Source organism: Tachysurus vachellii, chromosome 3, assembly GCF_030014155.1.
Source record: "Tachysurus vachellii isolate PV-2020 chromosome 3, HZAU_Pvac_v1, whole genome shotgun sequence".
Taxonomy (NCBI): Eukaryota; Metazoa; Chordata; class Actinopteri; order Siluriformes; family Bagridae; genus Tachysurus; species Tachysurus vachellii.
Window position 1 is genome coordinate 11,418,333 of NC_083462.1, and position 18,604 is coordinate 11,436,936.

Genomic DNA, 18,604 nt, shown 5'->3' on the forward strand with positions numbered 1-18,604 from the left:
ATATCGCACATATGCTTATATTTGAATTGCGACCTAGAAAAAAGTGCTGATTGTGGAACAATAAATATTCAATATATCGAACAATGAATTGAGCAATCCCAGATATTCAATGTTGTCTCAGACTTTGGGAAAAACAACCCAAAACAAAACATACTAAAGTAATTAAATAAGAAGTAAAGTAATTTATTATCCTAACTCAAAAGTTATGTTACAAGTGACCAGAGTGAAGTTGCTTGAGTCTTCAAAATGATGAGAGAACCTCCAAGTTACAGTGTGTTAAATTTCAAAGCATATGCATATTAAAGTTTTCTGTTTTGTAGTGTAGCAAAAATTTGTCAAGAGCCTGTAGTACAGCCAAAGAAAAAAAAAAACAGCCTTGCCCAGACACAGTACTCCATCTCACTCTGCCAGATGTTGTCGAATCTGATAGCAGCTGTGAGGGATGACTTCCTGTGGAGCACCTCGGTGGTCTCAGGCTCCTGCTGAAGGTTCTTCTGTACACTGAATATAGTTCAGTTAGTATAGTTTAGTATAGTTGCTCCACCGTGCCTTGTGGTGGATCAGACGCTGATCCAAATCTTCTATCATCAGAATGACAGGAGCGCAAACCCTAACACTGACCATGTATTTCACACTAATGATTATTTCCTGCTTGGTCTCAGGGCAGGAAAGCCACCACCAGGACTCCATTTGGATGTAGTTAAAGGAGACAAGTTGATCGAGGTAAGATTTCGCCAAAAAGAGAACTGCTTGTTAAATCACCAGACTGGATTTTGAGAGTTGGCTGAATGCATTTTGAGCATGCAAGTACTGGGGAACGTTATACTGTATTGTCTTTTCAGGCATATATCAGTGTCTCTGCTGCTGTTTTGCGAGAACGTTGTATATTTTCTTCGCTTTGACGTTTCCGACGAATTCCTCACAATAGGTGAGACCGCCATTATTTAAGTAACAAACATGACCAGAAGATGGAGCCTTCTCCTGGAATGCCTTCTAGCTGTCATTATTGTCTTCTGAGAGTGCTTATTTCTGAAGTCTGAATATGATGTAGAGCTCTGAGTATCAGCACGATGACAGACGGCAGATACCGATTCGATCAGCTGGTGGAAATATGCTAGCTGAGCTTGTTTATTTTTTAGAGACTCTTTTGACATCCACAATTTTCTGGCAGCAAACGTCTTAAACAAGCAGATTATTTCGAACTTTTTTTGAGCAGCACTGCTCAGACAATGACAGAATGCTAGGAAGAAGCAAGGTTGATATCTTTCAATTCCAGATTGTAGATTCGTGGAGCGTATCAGTATCCTATCAGTCGGTTGTGTCAGCTCATTGTAGTTGTTCTGTAACACAGTCAAAGGTGTAGTGAACATGTTGGATTATTTACTCAATCATGCTATGTTTTTCCAGAAAAAAAGCCCTGTAAATGGAAACTAAGAGTATATACATAGACTGTCCAATCAAAATACAAATTCCATATAAGGACAGTTGTTTGAAGGGTTGAAATGGTTACATCCTTTTGGAGAAAACGTAATAAATCCCATAAATCATTTTAGAGACTTAACTCCTAAATAGAAATAGTTTGTCCCGCATCCCTCTCATTGTCAATCAAACAATTGATAGATATTAGATATTAGTTCATGATAAGCTAACACTTGATTTGATAATGACATATAAGGACTTTCCTAGCTTCTGCTTATGATATTATGGAAAATCTGTGGTTCACGTTTACATCATGCCTAAAAAACAATGTTATATAATTAGCATAGGTTTGAAATAAAAGTCAGATCTTCTCTGATTCCGATCCAGCACTTTAAGTCCATTACTACAGTACCAGTGTCTACTAGAGAAGTCAAATCTTATGAAATCTTTGAAGCTAGAAAGCACTTCCAGTGGCTGGTCTGCTTTTGCTTCTCATATCTAAGACACAGTTTCTATCCTCAGAAACTAATCATCGATGAGAAAAAGTTCTACTTGTTTGGGAGGAACCCGGACCACTGTGACTTCACGATAGACCATCAGTCATGTTCACGTGTGCATGCAGCACTCGTCTATCACCGGCACCTCAAGAGGGTCTTCCTCATCGACCTCAACAGCAGTAAGTGTTCATTCTGACACGAGCGCTGAGAAACAGAACAGGCCTCAATTTCTTCACTGAAGGCTAAAATTAGGTCTAGAAAACTCATTTGTTTGCAGCGAAACCCATTTTTTGCCCCTGACAGCCAACATCTATAGTTCTAGGTCTAGTTTTAGTTTACTGTGCTGTGGGAGATGAGCAGGCATGTCGATATGTGTGTGTGTTGAGAATAAGATCATAAAAAAAAAAAATTCAATTTCTCAATAGTGACGATTCACTATTAACACAATTTATTTGCCGACGAGGCAACGAGAGAATGCGTCATTATTGACATTCGTAATACAGAACAGTTACAAAGCATTAAATACGGAAATGTGTCCTTGTCCTCATCTACTTGTAGCGTCAGGTTCATGACCAATTTTGCACTTTTTAGTTTTTCAGTGCTTATTACAGAACAATCAGAATGAAAAATGCGGCAGGAAATGCAGCAGGGGGACGTGGTAGACTAGTGGCTACGATGTTGGACTATTGATGGGAAGGTCATGAGCTCTGGGCCCCTGAATAAGGCCCTTAAGCCTCAATTGCTCAGTTGTATAAAATATAAGTTGCTGTGAATAAGGGTGTCTGCCAAATGGCAAAAATGTAAATTGGTTATAGGAAAATATCAGCATAAGACCCTCCCTAAATGTTCCTTATCAAATAATAGTAGGGATGTTAATGCATTGGGCTACCAATCGGAAGGCCATGAGTTTGAATCCCAGGTCTACCAAGCTGCCTCTGCTGGGCCCCTGAGCAAGGCCCTTAACCCTTAATTTTTCAGTTGTATAAAATGAAAGGAAAATGTAAGTACATATAAGGCATCTGTTAAATGCCGTATATGTAAATAATAAAACTATTTTCATATGCAGTTAACCAGAAAAACGATGCTCATAGACCTCTATTTTTAAACTTACTGGCCACCTTATTAGAAACACCAATAATTGCACGCACTTATTCATGTAAGTAACCAAAAAGAAACCAAAAAAAAAAAGGTCAGAGAATTGGTTCAGGTTATCAGGAAGGCTCTTCTTCTTTTATCAGTGCCTGAGATTTTCTGGCAAGTTTCAGTTCATTACCGTGGTTACTCAAATTCCTCTCTCGACAGTAGTGCAATGCCACGCAGTGCAGTGCAGAGCATAAGCAAGTGATAGCTTTGAGGACATTTTGTTTGATGTAAATTGATGCTGTCTATGCTCACAAGCCACTTCTGTAACTGTTCATATTTTTCTTTTACAGCCCATGGCACTTTCTTGGGCAGAATTCGCCTGGAGTCACATAAACCTCAGCAGGTACCAATCGACTCCACTATGTCGTTTGGGGCATCCACACGAGTGTACGTGCTGAGAGAGAAGCCACAGACGCAGCCCAGCACTACAGCTGGTGACAGCGGTGTGGAGGACGAAGAGCTGAAAGGACTGCTCGGTTTACCGGAAGAAGAGACCGAGCTAGATGTTCGTTTTCCTGTTTAACATGAAATATATTCATTGTACTACGGGATTTTTTTTCCTCTTGAGAGCTGGAACCTAATGGAAGTATTGGTCTTCTTTTAATGCTCTCGTAGAACCTGACTGAGTTCAACACAGCACACAACAAGCGCATATCTACTCTGACCGTCGAGGAAGGCAACCTGGACATCCAGAGACCCAAGAGGAAGAGGAGAAGCTCTCGAGTGTCCTTCAGTGAGGATGAGGAGATCATTAACCCTGGTATGTAAAAAAAAAAAAAAACCCACAAATATAATAGTGAACTTCAGACAGTATTTTAATGATCTTATAATCCCAATATAATTCCACAGAACACAAGCCTGCCTGCTTAATAGCACTAAGGCTCTTAATTAATTAAACATGATTGAATATGGCATTTGGTCAGCTTGGTTAATTTACCTGGTTAATGGCAGATCAATTATAGGGCTGCCTTTTTTTTTTTTGACTGGGACTAATGATCTGTCTAAGGAATAAATGCCTGTAATGCAGACTGGTCTGAAGGTATTCATTTTCATTCAAGCTCTAAGTTGATACGAGGAACTAACTTGTTTCACGGACGTGCTACAACTTTAAATGCAGCTAGAAATGAAAAATAATTTATAATGTTTTATTTTTCAAGTAAACTAAAAATCCTAGATTTAAAACACTGAATCAGTTCAGCAGACAAATCATCAGATCATCTTCACATAAAGGTCATAATAAACGTCATAATCCAATGAAATAAATAGTACTGAACACTTTTTTCAATCCAACATACATGTAGGGTATTTCTGAAGCATTACGGCAAAGAGAACAACAACTCTTATTAATAAACATATCACTTCTAACACCGAGTTTCCATAGAGACATTGGAACATAGGAAGATAGACATGATAATGTAGAAATGAATGTGTTTGTGTGTGTGTGTGTGTGTCCTTGCAAAAACGCAGCTCTACTTTATTTCTTCATTACTTCATTTATTTTTTTTTTAAATTAATGTGCCGTTCTTTTTCCTGCCATTTCTGGACATTCACTGGCTATTTCCTATTTGACAGGAAATTATTCTTGAACAGTACATGTAGCTTGTGCTCGGCTCGGTATGTCTGATAGTATAACAATACACATTATTGATCCATATGCGGTCAATAAAGTGTTTACACTGATCCTAATAAGCTTTTACACAGCCGGGCAAATATATTGACGTTAGAGCTCTAGCTATATTATATTTTAGATTTATTGCATCATAATATACAATAACACACACACACACACACACATACATAAACATGAAAGTGACGTGTTTTGTTCGTAATTTTTATGATGTTTTTTCTCATTTTATCAGATTAATGTGACTGCTGACTCTCTTCTCTGTCTTTGTGTCCTCAGAGGATATTGACCCTTCGGTTGGCCGTTTCAGAAACATGGTACAGACTGCAGTCGTACCCTTAAAGGTAGATACGCTCTTTACTGTCGACCTTAATTTAACAAAAATAGATGTGACTGATATATGACATCAGTCACATCTATTCAGAGAGAAACTCCTCCAAAACGTTTGCTTGTAATGTGATCGTACATATTCAGTAATCTATACAGTGACCTGTTTGTATTCATAGGTGAGGATTTGTAGAGTAACACACTGTAGAAGTATAGTCTTCAGATTTGGAATTGAATTTGAGTGCAGGTCTTGGATCAGATCGCTTGTTGGAGAAAGGAAGTGACAGGGGTCTTGAGTCGGTCACAAGAATATTGAGACAGTAAATCATTTAAAATGTGTAATAATTATTTGAGAGCCCATTCAAGTAATTATCACTACTCACAAGACCAGATTAACTCGTGATTGGTCAAACATAAAGCCGATGTTTTTAGATATGTGTGTGGTGCCGAGTTCATCAAAAATAAATAAATATCACATGCTAGTACAAACAAAAACAACCTGGTGATTAGGCAGGAGTGGTCAAGCTTTCTGCTGGAGCATGTGGGAATAGAATTACATACTTCTGTGTTGACTTATGTCATTGCATTTACCCTTCTGTGGTTTTCTTTTCTCCACATTCTCATTACAGAAGAAGAAATCTGAGGGTGCTCTTGGTGTAGAAGACAGCATGGTACGTCGTTTCCAGAACTTTCCCCTCAGGACAGGTCTTTACGGTGACCTGCCCCCTGCCAGTCATGAGGCGAGCACTCAGGACAACGAGCACCAAGCAGGCTCGGCCATCACGAGCGGCCTCCCTCTACCCTTCCCCAACCCGGCTCCGGAGGTGGACGTCTTTACCCCGACATCACAGCCAGCAGTCATGTTGAACCCAAACCCTGCCCCTGGACCGTACACAGCCGAATCTATGAACGAGCCACGCAAAAAGAAGTACGCCAAGGAGGCGTGGCCTGGAAAGAAACCCACACCTTCACTACTCATCTAACACGCGTTATCGGACGGCGTGACGACATGCACTTGACTTTTATGAACTACCGTTAAACGTAAAACCTCTAAAGTTACAAAACCGAATGGTCATATTTGTCTCAGTATCCGAATCTTTAAAAGGAAAAGCTAATTCTGTATAATTTATAGCTACGGTTATGTCAGAGGAACAGTGTTTACCAGAGACTTACATAAACAACTCTTTATTTGTCATTGTAGGTTCTTCTGAGGTATTTTTCCTACCGTTGTAGGCATGTCACCACATGTATCAGTTAGTTACACAATGCGGCTCATAGCACACCATTAAAATAGCAGATGATTGCAAGACTAGACTCAGTAGTTTAATGCTTAAGTCACTAATCTTTAACCTTCCTAGAATGTAAATGTCAACACTACACTTTCTGTAATGCAACAACCGGACAAACCCTTCTTAACCGATACAGTATCTCAATGTGTAAACTTCTGTGAGTTTGTTTTGTGTGTTTTATATTTTTATATCTGAGTATATGAATAGAATAGTGTGTAAAAAGACAGAGAAAATGATTGTAGGAATTCCTAACTTTGTTATTTATCTAATAAACAGGATTCCTTTCTATATGGCTGGATGTGTGGGTTGAAATGGAGACGGTTCCTGGAAGTTGAGCTGGACGTTTATTCCCTTGAGGCATCTCGCTACTCTAATGGGTTTCTCTGTGTGCCATTTTGAAAATGGACTAGTTATAATTTATCCTGAGGTAATGAGGCAAATGAAAGTATCTGGGGCTTTAAGAATTCCCTGTGGACATCATATTGTCAATGAGTAGGAGTTTTTCCTTCTGGTTTATATCATTGAGGATGTTCAAAATACAGTATTCTGAGCTACTCTTGATAATCGTGCCTTGTGCCTGTAGTATTGTGAAAGCTGTCTGTTCACTAGAGGGAGGAAGGGGTGTAATAATTATCAGTCCATCTGTTTTAATGTGAATTGAATGTGTGAAGCAGAGGAAAAAGGAATTGCTTGGCTGAGGTGGGCTAGTCGGGACAGGGTAATTTTGTGTCCACTTTGAAAATTCACATGATATTCCCTGATTTATTAGTGATTCATTTATTTGTTTGTTTGATGATTTGTTTAGCTTTGGTATCTGCAGTTGTTTAGGGTTGCTGTAAATCTGGTGCCTGTTGCACAAACACACCTTGGATGGGTCTCAAGTGAAGTACAAGGCATCACAGAAATGCATATTTATACCTAGGAGTAAATAAGAGTTGCCAGTTCATCTACTGGCATGTTCGCAAATCATCCCCATCTCCTTCCCCCAACCAGTAGAAGCCTCCAGTACAGTATTGTGCCACTATGATGCCATATTCACACAATAGTAGTTAATCAATGGAGTGATTGTTTTCAACTTGTCAGGACTATTTCCAGTCCAATATTTCAAATCATCGCAACCAGATGATATACAGTTATGGATTTCTATTTATTTATTTTATTTTTTTATGTTTATATCTTCGACTATGCAAATGATTTATTTTTATTGCAGTAGCAACAGTGAGTAGCGTTGCCACTTCCTAAGTGTTAAGTAAAATAGTTTTGTCTATTGTGAATTTTCAGTTGTACTTCCTTAGGTGTCCAGCAGGGGTCTCCCATGTACCTCATTGACGAGGCCTGCATTCCACCTCAGATAAATGACACCTCATTAATCAAATCTGCATGAATGCGCTCAGGTTGCCATGGAAATAATTATCAGAGCTGCCTAATTAACTTTCTCAATTGCTTAATGATATACGACCCTATGAACTCACTCATTTTTTCTCTCTCTCTAATTCAAGCATGCAAACCCCCCACCACCAACACCACCACCAACACCACACACACACACACACACACACACACTCTCACTGTGTTAACCTATGACCGCTGTTTTATTAAACACAAAATAAGAACAGATTGTCAGTCACAGGGATGCAAGAGTAGATTTGTGTCCTGGCTCTTGCCTTTAACCTTTCTTTCTTTTTAGCAGAGAAAAGTGGAAAGCTGGATTTAACACCCTTCATCTAATTTATAGGGTTCTATCTTGAAATAAGTGTCTTGAAATGTTTTATGGAAATGAAGGTATCTCTAGACGTTTGTGGATCATTCTAGAGATAAACTGGGTCAAGATCCTTTAGTAGCTATATTATATGCTTACAGAAAGTTAAACACAAAAACAATGCTATATGTAAGTATTAACCTTTGAAGAAGTCCAGATTCTGTAGCGTTATAAGCTGGAATTAGACGTTTATAGTGGAACATTTTAAGGTGCATTTTTTCAAATTGTCAAATAAAATGAAAGAAAAAGCAGATGTTTGTTGGTTGTATAAATATCCTTCTTGCAGAAGTATTTGGTAAAACCATCTTAGGCTCTGAGTCCAGCTGCAAATCTTCTGGAATATGTCTCCGTCTGCTTTGCACATCTGGATCCTGATATTTTTCTGCCCATTCTTCTTGCAAAAATTGCTTATACAACTTATGGTGAACAATAGTTGCTAAGTCTTACCTCAAGTTCTCAATCAGTTTGAGGTCTGTTCTTTGATTGGACCATTTTTACAAAGAACCACTGACTGATTTCTTCTAACATTGCCATGTATCTTGCTCTCACCACTGATATGCTTCCTAGTCCTTACAGATAAAAAAAACATTAACATAACATGATGCTACCACCATCATGCTTCACTGTGGGCACGGTATTCTCACAATGGTGAGCACGATTCTATTCAAATTCAAAACCAGCTAGATACCTTTATAGAATTTGTCCAGAATTTGATGATAGCTCATTGCTCTTCATAGTAGGTGTTGGTTTAAATATGTTCTCTGTAGCCTTCCAGGAATTTATACTTACACAATTATTTCTAATGGAAACTGGTTGCACCATCTAATTTAGGGACTTCATAACTTTTGACTTGTAGTTGTAACACTGCAAAATGTGGAAAAGTTCCAGATGGGTAAATTTATAAACCTATGTTGAACTGAAGCTTTGGAGTTGTGACTGGGATTATAGGTGGGGTTGGTTGCATAAGAAAACGTTAATTTAGAGAAAAGTCGACTAAGAAAGTTCTGTAGAAAATGTAGAATGTGGATGGAGGGATAAGGACAGATAAAGGGAAAGGGTAGTTTAGTTTGTATCAGAGACGATATCTCTCATACAGGTAAAGATAATTTAGATTTAATTGAATCAGATAGTAAACAGAGTAAGAACGAGTATAATATGGTGGTGAGACCATGTGTTAGGAATAAAAAGTTGAAAAAAAAAGGTATAAAAAGTGTGCTTAGGTTGGTAAAGAAGATGCTCCATGTGTAAAGTGACAGGGCTAACGTTAGGTGACCTTGTCTGACAGTCTGAGTGAAGGTACTGTCATTGCCTGTGTTGTGAGCCAGCCAGCCAGGCGGAACTTGCCAGAACACCTGCTGACACTGTGCCTGCCCGGCTGCTTCCACATGACACCCTGTACAGTCGTATAACTCACTCCTCACATACAGGCATCACTTCACTCACACTCAATCCCCACAGATCATTGTGTGCACAGCACATTTTACTTGCTAACACTGTGCTTGCTCGTGAGAGTTGGAAATCTATTAACCCCCTACTGCCTACACAATCATACACAAAAGAGTTAGCTCTTTCCTCTCTTGACACCTTCAGTGCATGTGCTTGTGTTCACACATAATTATCATGAATCCAACACATTTCACAGTCACTCTACCTGTCTCTTCGTCTATTGTACTATATCTCTTTCTTTCCTCTGCTTTGTCTTTCTGAGGCACATAAAATCCTGGCTGTTACAACAGAATTTGCCCTTTATACTAACTAGAGGCCACAGAATATTTAAAAACTCAACAGCTGACAGTCTTGATGTACTGTATCTTGTTTTAACAGTTTGGATATTATGAATTCAGCAAGATGAAGAACATAATCTATGTCATGATAAATCTGGAAAGATTGGAGACATGCACCTGCATTCTGTTCCCACTGTTTGAGTTGCTGCTTTAGTGTAGTGGGAGATCTCAGACGAGATTAAGTGTTGATTTGTGCTGGATAAAGCTTCACAATTCCGTTCCCTGTGAGAGAGATCCTTTGCAATCCCTTTGCGAATATCTTGTGCTTCGACTAATATATTTTTTCTCTTAAATTAAGTGAGATTTCCAAACGTTGTTTTCATGGCAAGAGGATGTAAGGGTGCCCTGCTGAGACATGGTCAGCATCACTTAACCTCAGAGAGAAGGAAAAGGGCAAATACACACTGCCAAGCAGGAAGTATTAGTCAGTGTTATGCACAGTCAGTGTAGAGAGACAGAGTTCCAGCACTGTGGCTTTGGCCGGACTGCTGTAGTTATGTGCCAAACACGTCTCTCCCTTTCTCCCTCTCTAACTCTTTCTCTGTGACATTGGAAGACCACATGGTTGGCAAAGGCCCAGGCTTGTGGAGGAGGCTCATTCCTTGGATGGCCATTCGTGCAGAAACACCCAGATGCATGCCTATTGCAATTCTACAGTACTCTGAGAAAAAGGGTAGGGAACTAGGGTAGGTTTGTTGAATGACAGGAAACTAGGACAATCAAAGAGATCTTATACAGATCAAGTCAGACAGTCTAGAGAAAACAAAGTGAAAAAATATTATGGGTGGATCAACAGGAAAATAATTCAAATGTAGACAAATCAGATGTAGACAGAGATAGAGCAGCGAAATGAATTAAGAACATTTAAAACCATCCTTCATCTTCTGTAACCACTTGATCTTAGTAAGATCCTACTTTGCATAGGATCTGAAGCCTGGTTGTGGACCGGGAATGGGATTACACATTGAATGGGACACCAATCCATCACAGACCACCATTCACCCACACTCTCATTTATTCCTAAGGGCAATTTTAATGTCACCAATCCTGGTAAGCTTTTGGGAAGTGGTGGAAACCTGAGAACCCTGGGGAACCCTATTCAGACATGGGGAGAACATATAAAACTCCACACGGAGTAACTCAAGCTCAGCTGTGAGGCGGGATTGCTATCTATTGCACCACTGTGACACCCAGATTAAGACAACGGAAGGCGTATTTGGCATTTTAACTAGCCCTAAGCAACCTATGCTATTAGCGCAAAAATGATCAACTTTGACAAATTTAAGAAAAGCTCAGTGTCAATAAACAAGTATGCATACTTGGCAAGTTTTGGCAATATAAGATATTATAAGGTACAATTTCTGTGAAGGTTTTTCCATACATTTGTTTCAGTGAAAGTTTCAGTGGAAGTTAAGGTAAAATCTGAGAGACCAAATTATCTCTATTCCCAGCATATGTGCAGTTTTGTCTGGAAGGGAATCAAAATCCCAAATGATGCCAAGGACCTGAAGGGAGATGAGTTTTAGTTCTACTGTGCATGATTACTTTCACAAACATGATCTGAACGGAAGAGCTCATCAGAAGGAAAGCTTACTACTGACTTCATGACAAACTCCAACATCTGAAGAACACAAAACAGCATCTAGATCACCAGAAACATTTTGGAAACAAGTACTGTGGGTTGATGAATAAAAATGGAAATACGTGACCAGTCATCAAAGGTAGATTTTGTTCTATCAATGATACTTTGATATACAGTACATTGGAGTTGCATTGGTAGATGAAAGAATGGATTCCGGTATATTTGAGCAAATACCGGAAGAAAAAATGTTTCAGTGTTGTCAGAAAACTGAAAGTGTGAAATAAGGCTGGATTCTACAACAAGAAAATGATCTAAAACATACCTCAAAATCCACCGTGAGCTACCTCAAAAAAATTCAAGCTGAAACTTTTGGGATGTCTCTCACTGTCCTGACTTGCAAGATGACCCATTATCTCAGAACTTTCTGGAGAGAATTCTGGTTGGAAATTTCCAGAATTTAAAGAAATAATCCTAATAGGCTACAAAAAGAATTCACAAGCTTTATCTGCCAAAGGGGTGCTGCTACATACTGACTTAATGCGATATTCAAACTTTTGCACATGCACAATTAAGTTTTTTCCAGATTTTTAAATGAATCAAATATAAAGTAACTGTATATTTTTAAATATAGTTTGCTGAAAAATCCAAAAAAAAGTAATATTGTCATATAAAGTGGTGTCTATTAGCATATACACGGATGAGCAGATTGTGCTATAGTCTTTAATATGTTTCATGTTATCTACAGCATACAGTTCATCCATCCATTTTCGGTACTTACACAGGGTTGCCAGGAACTAAGGTTTTCCCCATAAAATTCACCTCACAAGGTGAGGGACTCCCTGGACATGGTCCCATCCCATCACAGGGCACAATCACACACACTTATGTAGAAAATCAGCCTACACATGTCTCTAGACCAAGGTAGGAAACCAGAGTACCCAGAGGAAACCCCCAAAGCATTGGGAAAACATGCAAACTACACACACACCCACAAGGAATCAAACCCCCAACCCTATGAAGTGTGAAGCAAACATGCTAACCACAAAGCCACCATGCCCCATAGCATACTTTACATTCTTTCAACTTTACATCCTTTCAATTCAAGGTTATTACAATTCACAAATCATAGACATTAAGTTATTATTTAGCCCATAAATAAATGTAAAGACTTAATGTTCATCACCGTATTTTTATTTTTATTTCAAAGTGTTTTTATTGTTTTAAATGTACATAACACAAACAAACCAACATACATTCTCTTATGTCATACAAGGCATCCCTATCCACAAACCTCATACTTTGCAAACATTATCTCACATATCCCCTTTCGCCACAGATTCGCATTCCAAAGTTCGTACAAGCACTGAGAAGTTCATCACAGTATTTGAACTTTTAAATAAATAAATTTCAAAGCAAACTCTGACAATTTCTTCCTCCGAAGCACAGTCCCAGGTGTTGAAGTAACTGTTACAATGATCATTTGTTTAAAACTTGTATTGTATAAACATGGTACTTGTAAATGAAACACCCTGACTGTTCTAATTCTACATTTGGGATTTCATTGTGCACAGACGTTCTTCTCAAGCAACATCATTGCTTATATAGCACAATGAAATAAAGTGCAGGAAGCCTAATAAACGTTATGTGATTTATGAACATCCTGCTTGTTCCTCAGAAAGAATGCATGAAATCTATGTTCTTATTGAACTCTACACCTGCACTATGTACTGCACAGCAGGAAACTCCAACATACCAATTTAAGTAATAGTTTTTGCAGACTGACATCCTGGAAAATGACAACAACTATATGTATTTATTAAAGCATCTTCAGTAAGCACTTTATCCTTGTCAGGGCCAAGGACTCTGACATTCTGACCAGGGTCAGTTGATTCTGGGATATGGTAGCCTAGTGGTTAAGGTGTTGAATGACTGACCGGAAGGTCATGAGTTCGAATCCCGGGTCCACCAAGCTGCCACTGCAAGGCCGCTGAGCAATTCCCTTAACCTTCAATTGTCTGTTGTATAATCTGAAATAAAAATTGTAAGTCACTCTGGATAAGGGTGTCTGCTAAATGCTGTAAATAAGAACAATAACCTGAAATCAGGATCGAAACGAAGAACCTTATGGTGTGAATGCTTCCTGTTGTGCTCACCTTGCCATATTTCTTCATAATAAAACAAAAAAAGTTAAAAATACTATTGTTGCAACAAAAAAATGCACATTTACCTGCTATTCTGTAGGTTTTTTTCCACACCTGGAAGAGAAGTACAGACAAAATTAAATCTTGATAACATTTCTCATTTTCCTGTCATTTGATGAAGGAAAGGAATGTATAGAAGTTACACAGATATTTAAAAGTACTGACGTACGTACTGAAGTACGTACTGATATTTAAAAGTACTGACTGATATTTAAAAGTACTGACTTTTTTTTGCACATCTATATTTGAATTTGCACATCTTTACTTCAATTTGCACACTTATATTACAATTTGCACATACAACTGTCTATTATTTATATGTTCATGTCTTACCATTGCTACATGTTTACACTGTGGAGCTCCTGTACTAGAAAAAATTCCTTGTATGTGGAAACATACTTGGCAATAAAGACCTTTCTGATTCTGATTCTGTGAATTTATGAATTTATGAAGAGGTTACATTCTGTTTAATTTAATGCAAATTATGCAGAAAGAAAAGTTAAGAACATTAACTTATGCTGTAACAAATAGAGTAATGTGAACTGTTATCAATATGTAAGTGTGACACCATGTTTGCCATGATATTTGCAATTTTACCCTTTTCTAAACACAGCTAAACATGATTAATGGAGGTAACTACTGTAAATGAGGGACACTTTCTATAGCGGTGGATTTTCTATGTGATGAAGATAATATCTTTAATAGAGATATTTAATAAGAAAGGCTGACCAGAGCGCACAGAACATTATCAGCGAGTGTTGTAATTAACAAAGTGAACAAGGTGCACCGAGGCACATGAGCTCTATTTTCTTCTTGCTCATCAAGGTTGATTTTTTGACACTTTCTACTGGCTGGAAAGTGATTTGGGAATTTACACCAGCACTTATACCTCCACTCTTGTGCACCTTGCTCTTTTAGCACTCCATTAAAAATCTAGTATGGCTTGGTCCTCAGCTTGGTATATCGCTTTGCTTCATTTCTTTATTTGTTAGTTAATTTGTATGCAAGTGTCCACTTTATTAATACACGTAAATGCAATTTGCAGAAATACTTCTTAACTACTGCTGCTACTTTTTGGCTGTAAAAATGTGTATGTTTGACTGAAAGAATATGTTGTGGGGGCATCAAGACACTTTGGGTCTTGGGAAAATCTTCCTTCTTCACGGTTTGATGCAAATAATGGTAACAATTCAACTGGTATGCAAATGAACCTATTGCGTCATCTGGCGACTTCCAATTTCTTATTTACCCCATAAAAGATTTGGAAACACTGCACAAGCAGAAGCTTCCCTTTGCTTTTGCCGGTACCTTTGTGCGTAATTCACACACATTTTAATGAGTACGCACGTTGATAGGGTCCTCACGCTTCATTAAAGACACGATTTAAACGCAATTACTCTCTCTCTCTCTCTCTCTCTCTCTCTCTCTCTCTCTCTCTCTCTCTCTCTCTCTCTCTTTTGTCTCTGGTTTCCCTTCACTCTCTGTAGATTAATAATAGCCAGCGGAGGGTCTGAAGACTGGGGACACGGTTGCCAATGACGACCGACCTGTCAATAGTCGTGCATAGTGTCACCACATCACTAGGGAGGCTTTTGCACCACATATAGTGAGCGGACGGGATTTTGGCAAAACATCAATCACTCTCAGAGGGTCGGCGCTAGTTGAAGATGGAGCATAGAGGGGTGTCTTATTCGGGTCCGGCGGAATCTCTCTGTGCCAAATCTGTCACTTTATCAGCGCTTTACACGCGGCTACTAATGTTAAATGGCACGTTTGCACCGTCCCCACCCACTCGCGCTCGTACATAGGACACAAATATCTCGCCAAAAAGCCACCACCATCCAAATATGCCACTTTCCTGCCTCGTTTTCCCCTCTGCGGATTTAAACTCATTTGGCAGACAGATCTGGCGCTGAAATGATCTCACGTGGCCACTGATTCTCTTTTCCTCTTCTCCATATCTACCCCTAATAATTGTCAAGGTCCAAATGTTGCCATAAGAACTGGCAGGAGCATCAGATGCAGTGAAAAAGGTGCGCCGAGACGTTAACACTCCTGTCACATCTGAACCTGTCAGTGCAACAGGTGTCACGCGCTCCTACAATAAAAAGGGCTAAATGTGTATTTTTATATTCAGAAATTCTATTTGTAATCCCTGGCTGCTGTACAGATTGTAATTGGTGTTCAAACAGAGCATTTTGGTATTTTATTACATATATTATAATACATGGATTTATACACAGGCCTTCGTCTAATGATTTATATGCACATATAAACGTATAAATGCATGCACGTGGTTTTTTATTTGTGCACAATAATGTCTAAGCAAAAAGCAGAGAACATTAAATGACCACTGTCTCCCTGGATAAACCTGGCCCAGAGGGAAAGATTCGTGTCCATTAGTCGGATAAATAACGCGCAATAAGACATGGATCCGAACAGACATACGCACGTGGGCACAAAGATCATGTGCGCGCGCAAATCCGTAACAGAGCTCGTTTTGCGTTTCTGCATTTCGTTTATTAACGATTCTAGTGATGTGCACGGTAAAGGCGGTAGTTGCGCGCGCGCTGTCAGTCGTTGCGTGAGTGCTTGCGTGTGAATCCGGTTACAAATCTAAAGGGGGAAAAAGACACCAGAAACCAGACAGAGCTTCGATTGATTTTCGCTTTCTCTCTCTCTTTCTTTCTGTGTCTCTGTTTTTTTCCCCTTTGAAGCTCGATAAGATAAAAATTGACGAGCTCGCGGGGCGTCTTTTCAAGGAGTCTGTCAGAACAATCAACTGTTGCTGCGCACAAGCGATTTGAAATTTCACAGGCTTTCTCATGTGGCTTTGAATTTGGCACGGCGCGGCGATGGGCGTGTGATTCCAGCGCGCCAGTGAATTGTTCAGTAACATGGAAGAAAGACTGTTGCTAACAACGATGCGTTGGCTACACTCGCGTGCTCGCTTTTGATATTGCAGACGTCTTACACAATGAGCGCGCGCTCCGCGGCTCGCCGCGCTTTTGGTTCATGCTTATTGCTTATTTGGATCCGACCGTGAGAGACGATCGAGCGGACAGTAATAAGACAGACTCGACGTTTCAAGATCGTGGTTGGATTTACGATTGGGTTGATTTTGACCTTGGCAGTGTTAAAGAGAACAAAACCGCCCAGATGCTGATGATGGAGAACGGCGGGATGGACGCGCATCAGGTTGAACGTGACGGGGATTACGGCCGTGCGCGCTCATGCACCTGGCCACAGCTGCCGCGTCCGGAAGAGGAGCTCCGTGTTCCGCCAGTAAAAGTGGAGCCCTTTGACGTGCCCGCATGTCGCGTCGAGAGAAACGGCGGCGGAGCACCGGCAGAGCTGAAGCACCCCACCGGAGCACCGGTACCCCTCGCGGCCGCCGCCGCTGCGCTGGACGCGGCCGGCCAGCTGCGCAAATCCAAATCATCGCGGCGGAACGCGTGGGGCAACCAGTCATACGCCGACCTCATCACCCGCGCCATCGAGAGCACGCCCGACAAGCGCCTCACGCTCTCCCAAATCTACGACTGGATGGTGCGCTTCGTGCCATATTTCAAGGATAAAGGGGACAGCAATAGCTCTGCCGGCTGGAAGGTATGCTTGTGCAATGATCATTGGTTTTATTCTCTAGTGCCTGAAGCCGCTGCACGCGTGTTACACAGGTACACCGAGTTCGCGTTCACTGCTCTAGTAGTAAAAAAAAAAACCATTGTGTCCTCCGGTGACCGCAGCACATTGAACTGATCATTTAAAATGATGCCTCGTATCATGACGCATAAGAGCGCGATGAATGGTGAGCAGTGGGACGTGGGGGTGGAGAGGGTTCACTGGGTTCGTAGTGCTGGGCTCGCGTTTAGAGAAAAACCCATCCACCCAGATTCGTGCGAATGTGAAGCTCCGTGACGCATTTGAGCTGATTAGATTGTAGTGATGTGTAGTGTACAGTATGTGAGCCTGGGGTTGACGAGTCTAAAGATCTCTGGGGAGTCAATCCGGCCAGAGGGAACTACAGGCTACACACGTAATGCACCTTCACGTTTAACCAGCAGCAATAAAGAGTTAAAGAAATAGAGGTGCATCATATTAGAGGGCATTGAACAGTTACACTATGAGCCAACTGCAACCGCAAAAGTAAACCACAATATACTTGGCGACAGATTAATGCAAATTATGTCACATTGAGACGGTTAACCGGTTTATTTCCTTCAAAGTGGCCTATGACTTACTTTCATAAGAATCTAATTAGTTTTTTTTTCTGTTTTTTTTTTTTTTTCGTTGTGGCCATCTGAGTGCTCATGCTTTATAATGCAGCACATAAGGGATTTTTCTCGCTGGTGCTTTTATTTTTTCTGTCTCACCCACTAAAAAGAGATTTGATTGCCTTTTTCTTCACATTTGATATTCTAATGTTGCCAAGGAGTGGTCCAGAACATAATTTTGGAACTGTACTGAATTTTTGTGAATGATTTGTCTCATTTTGGCAGAACACTGAGAAAGTCACAACACACACACACACACACACACACACACACACACAGAGAGAGAGAGAGAGAGAGAGAGAGAGAGCTATGTGACTAGTTTGGAAACATCAACTTGAAAATAAGACATGAGAGAGAAAGAAGTTCTGCAGACTATTCAAAATTATTTACACATGCAGACCTTTAGGCTGTGTGGGTTTTTATAGGGTGTTCACTTGAGCCTGGTTGTTTATTAGACTCTTGTTAAATATGGAATGTTGTTAGTACCTGTACAGCGTAAATAATAGCAATTTTATTGTAGCCTATATGATTTGAGAGCATGTAAAAGGCTATTAAATAATACTGCCTACAAAGCACTAGACTCACTTCTAGTAATGGATACACAAAAAACTCAAACTGTCTGGATATCATATGCATGATGTTCAGCCCTGTATGCGTCCTTGGTTCTGTATTGGTATTTGCTACATCTCCGACATCCACCATGAA

General features: G+C 39.9%; 2 protein-coding genes across 2 annotated transcripts in view; both read left to right on the forward strand.

The window, feature by feature from the left end:
- Positions 1-528: 528 nt before the first annotated feature.
- On the forward strand, positions 529-6,541 carry ppp1r8a (protein phosphatase 1, regulatory subunit 8a). The gene is made up of 6 exons (XM_060865735.1): positions 529-723; positions 1,942-2,095; positions 3,350-3,564; positions 3,675-3,819; positions 4,963-5,027; positions 5,640-6,541. The coding sequence occupies exons 3-6, from the start codon at positions 3,421-3,423 to the stop codon at positions 5,991-5,993; spliced, it is 708 nt and encodes a 235-aa protein (XP_060721718.1). The 5' UTR covers positions 529-723; positions 1,942-2,095; positions 3,350-3,420; the 3' UTR covers positions 5,994-6,541.
- A 9,820-nt stretch (positions 6,542-16,361) lies between these two features.
- Positions 16,362-18,604, forward strand: part of foxo6b (forkhead box O6 b) — a 31,004-nt gene continuing 28,761 nt past the window's right edge. Inside the window, exon 1 of the mRNA XM_060865736.1 lies at positions 16,362-17,234. Within this exon, the coding sequence (XP_060721719.1) occupies positions 16,641-17,234 (594 nt within the window). The 5' untranslated portion in view covers positions 16,362-16,640. The remainder of the gene's footprint in view (positions 17,235-18,604) is intronic.

Bases quoted from the DNA above. Each gene is read 5' to 3' on its own strand.
- ppp1r8a (XM_060865735.1), top strand. From the start codon at position 3,421: ATGTCGTTTGGGGCATCCACACGAGTGTACGTGCTGAGAGAGAAGCCA. The intron at 3,820-4,962 runs GTATGTAAAAAA...TTGTGTCCTCAG, and splicing joins TGAGGAGATCATTAACCCTG to AGGATATTGACCCTTCGGTT. The intron at 5,028-5,639 runs GTAGATACGCTC...TTCTCATTACAG, and splicing joins CTGCAGTCGTACCCTTAAAG to AAGAAGAAATCTGAGGGTGC.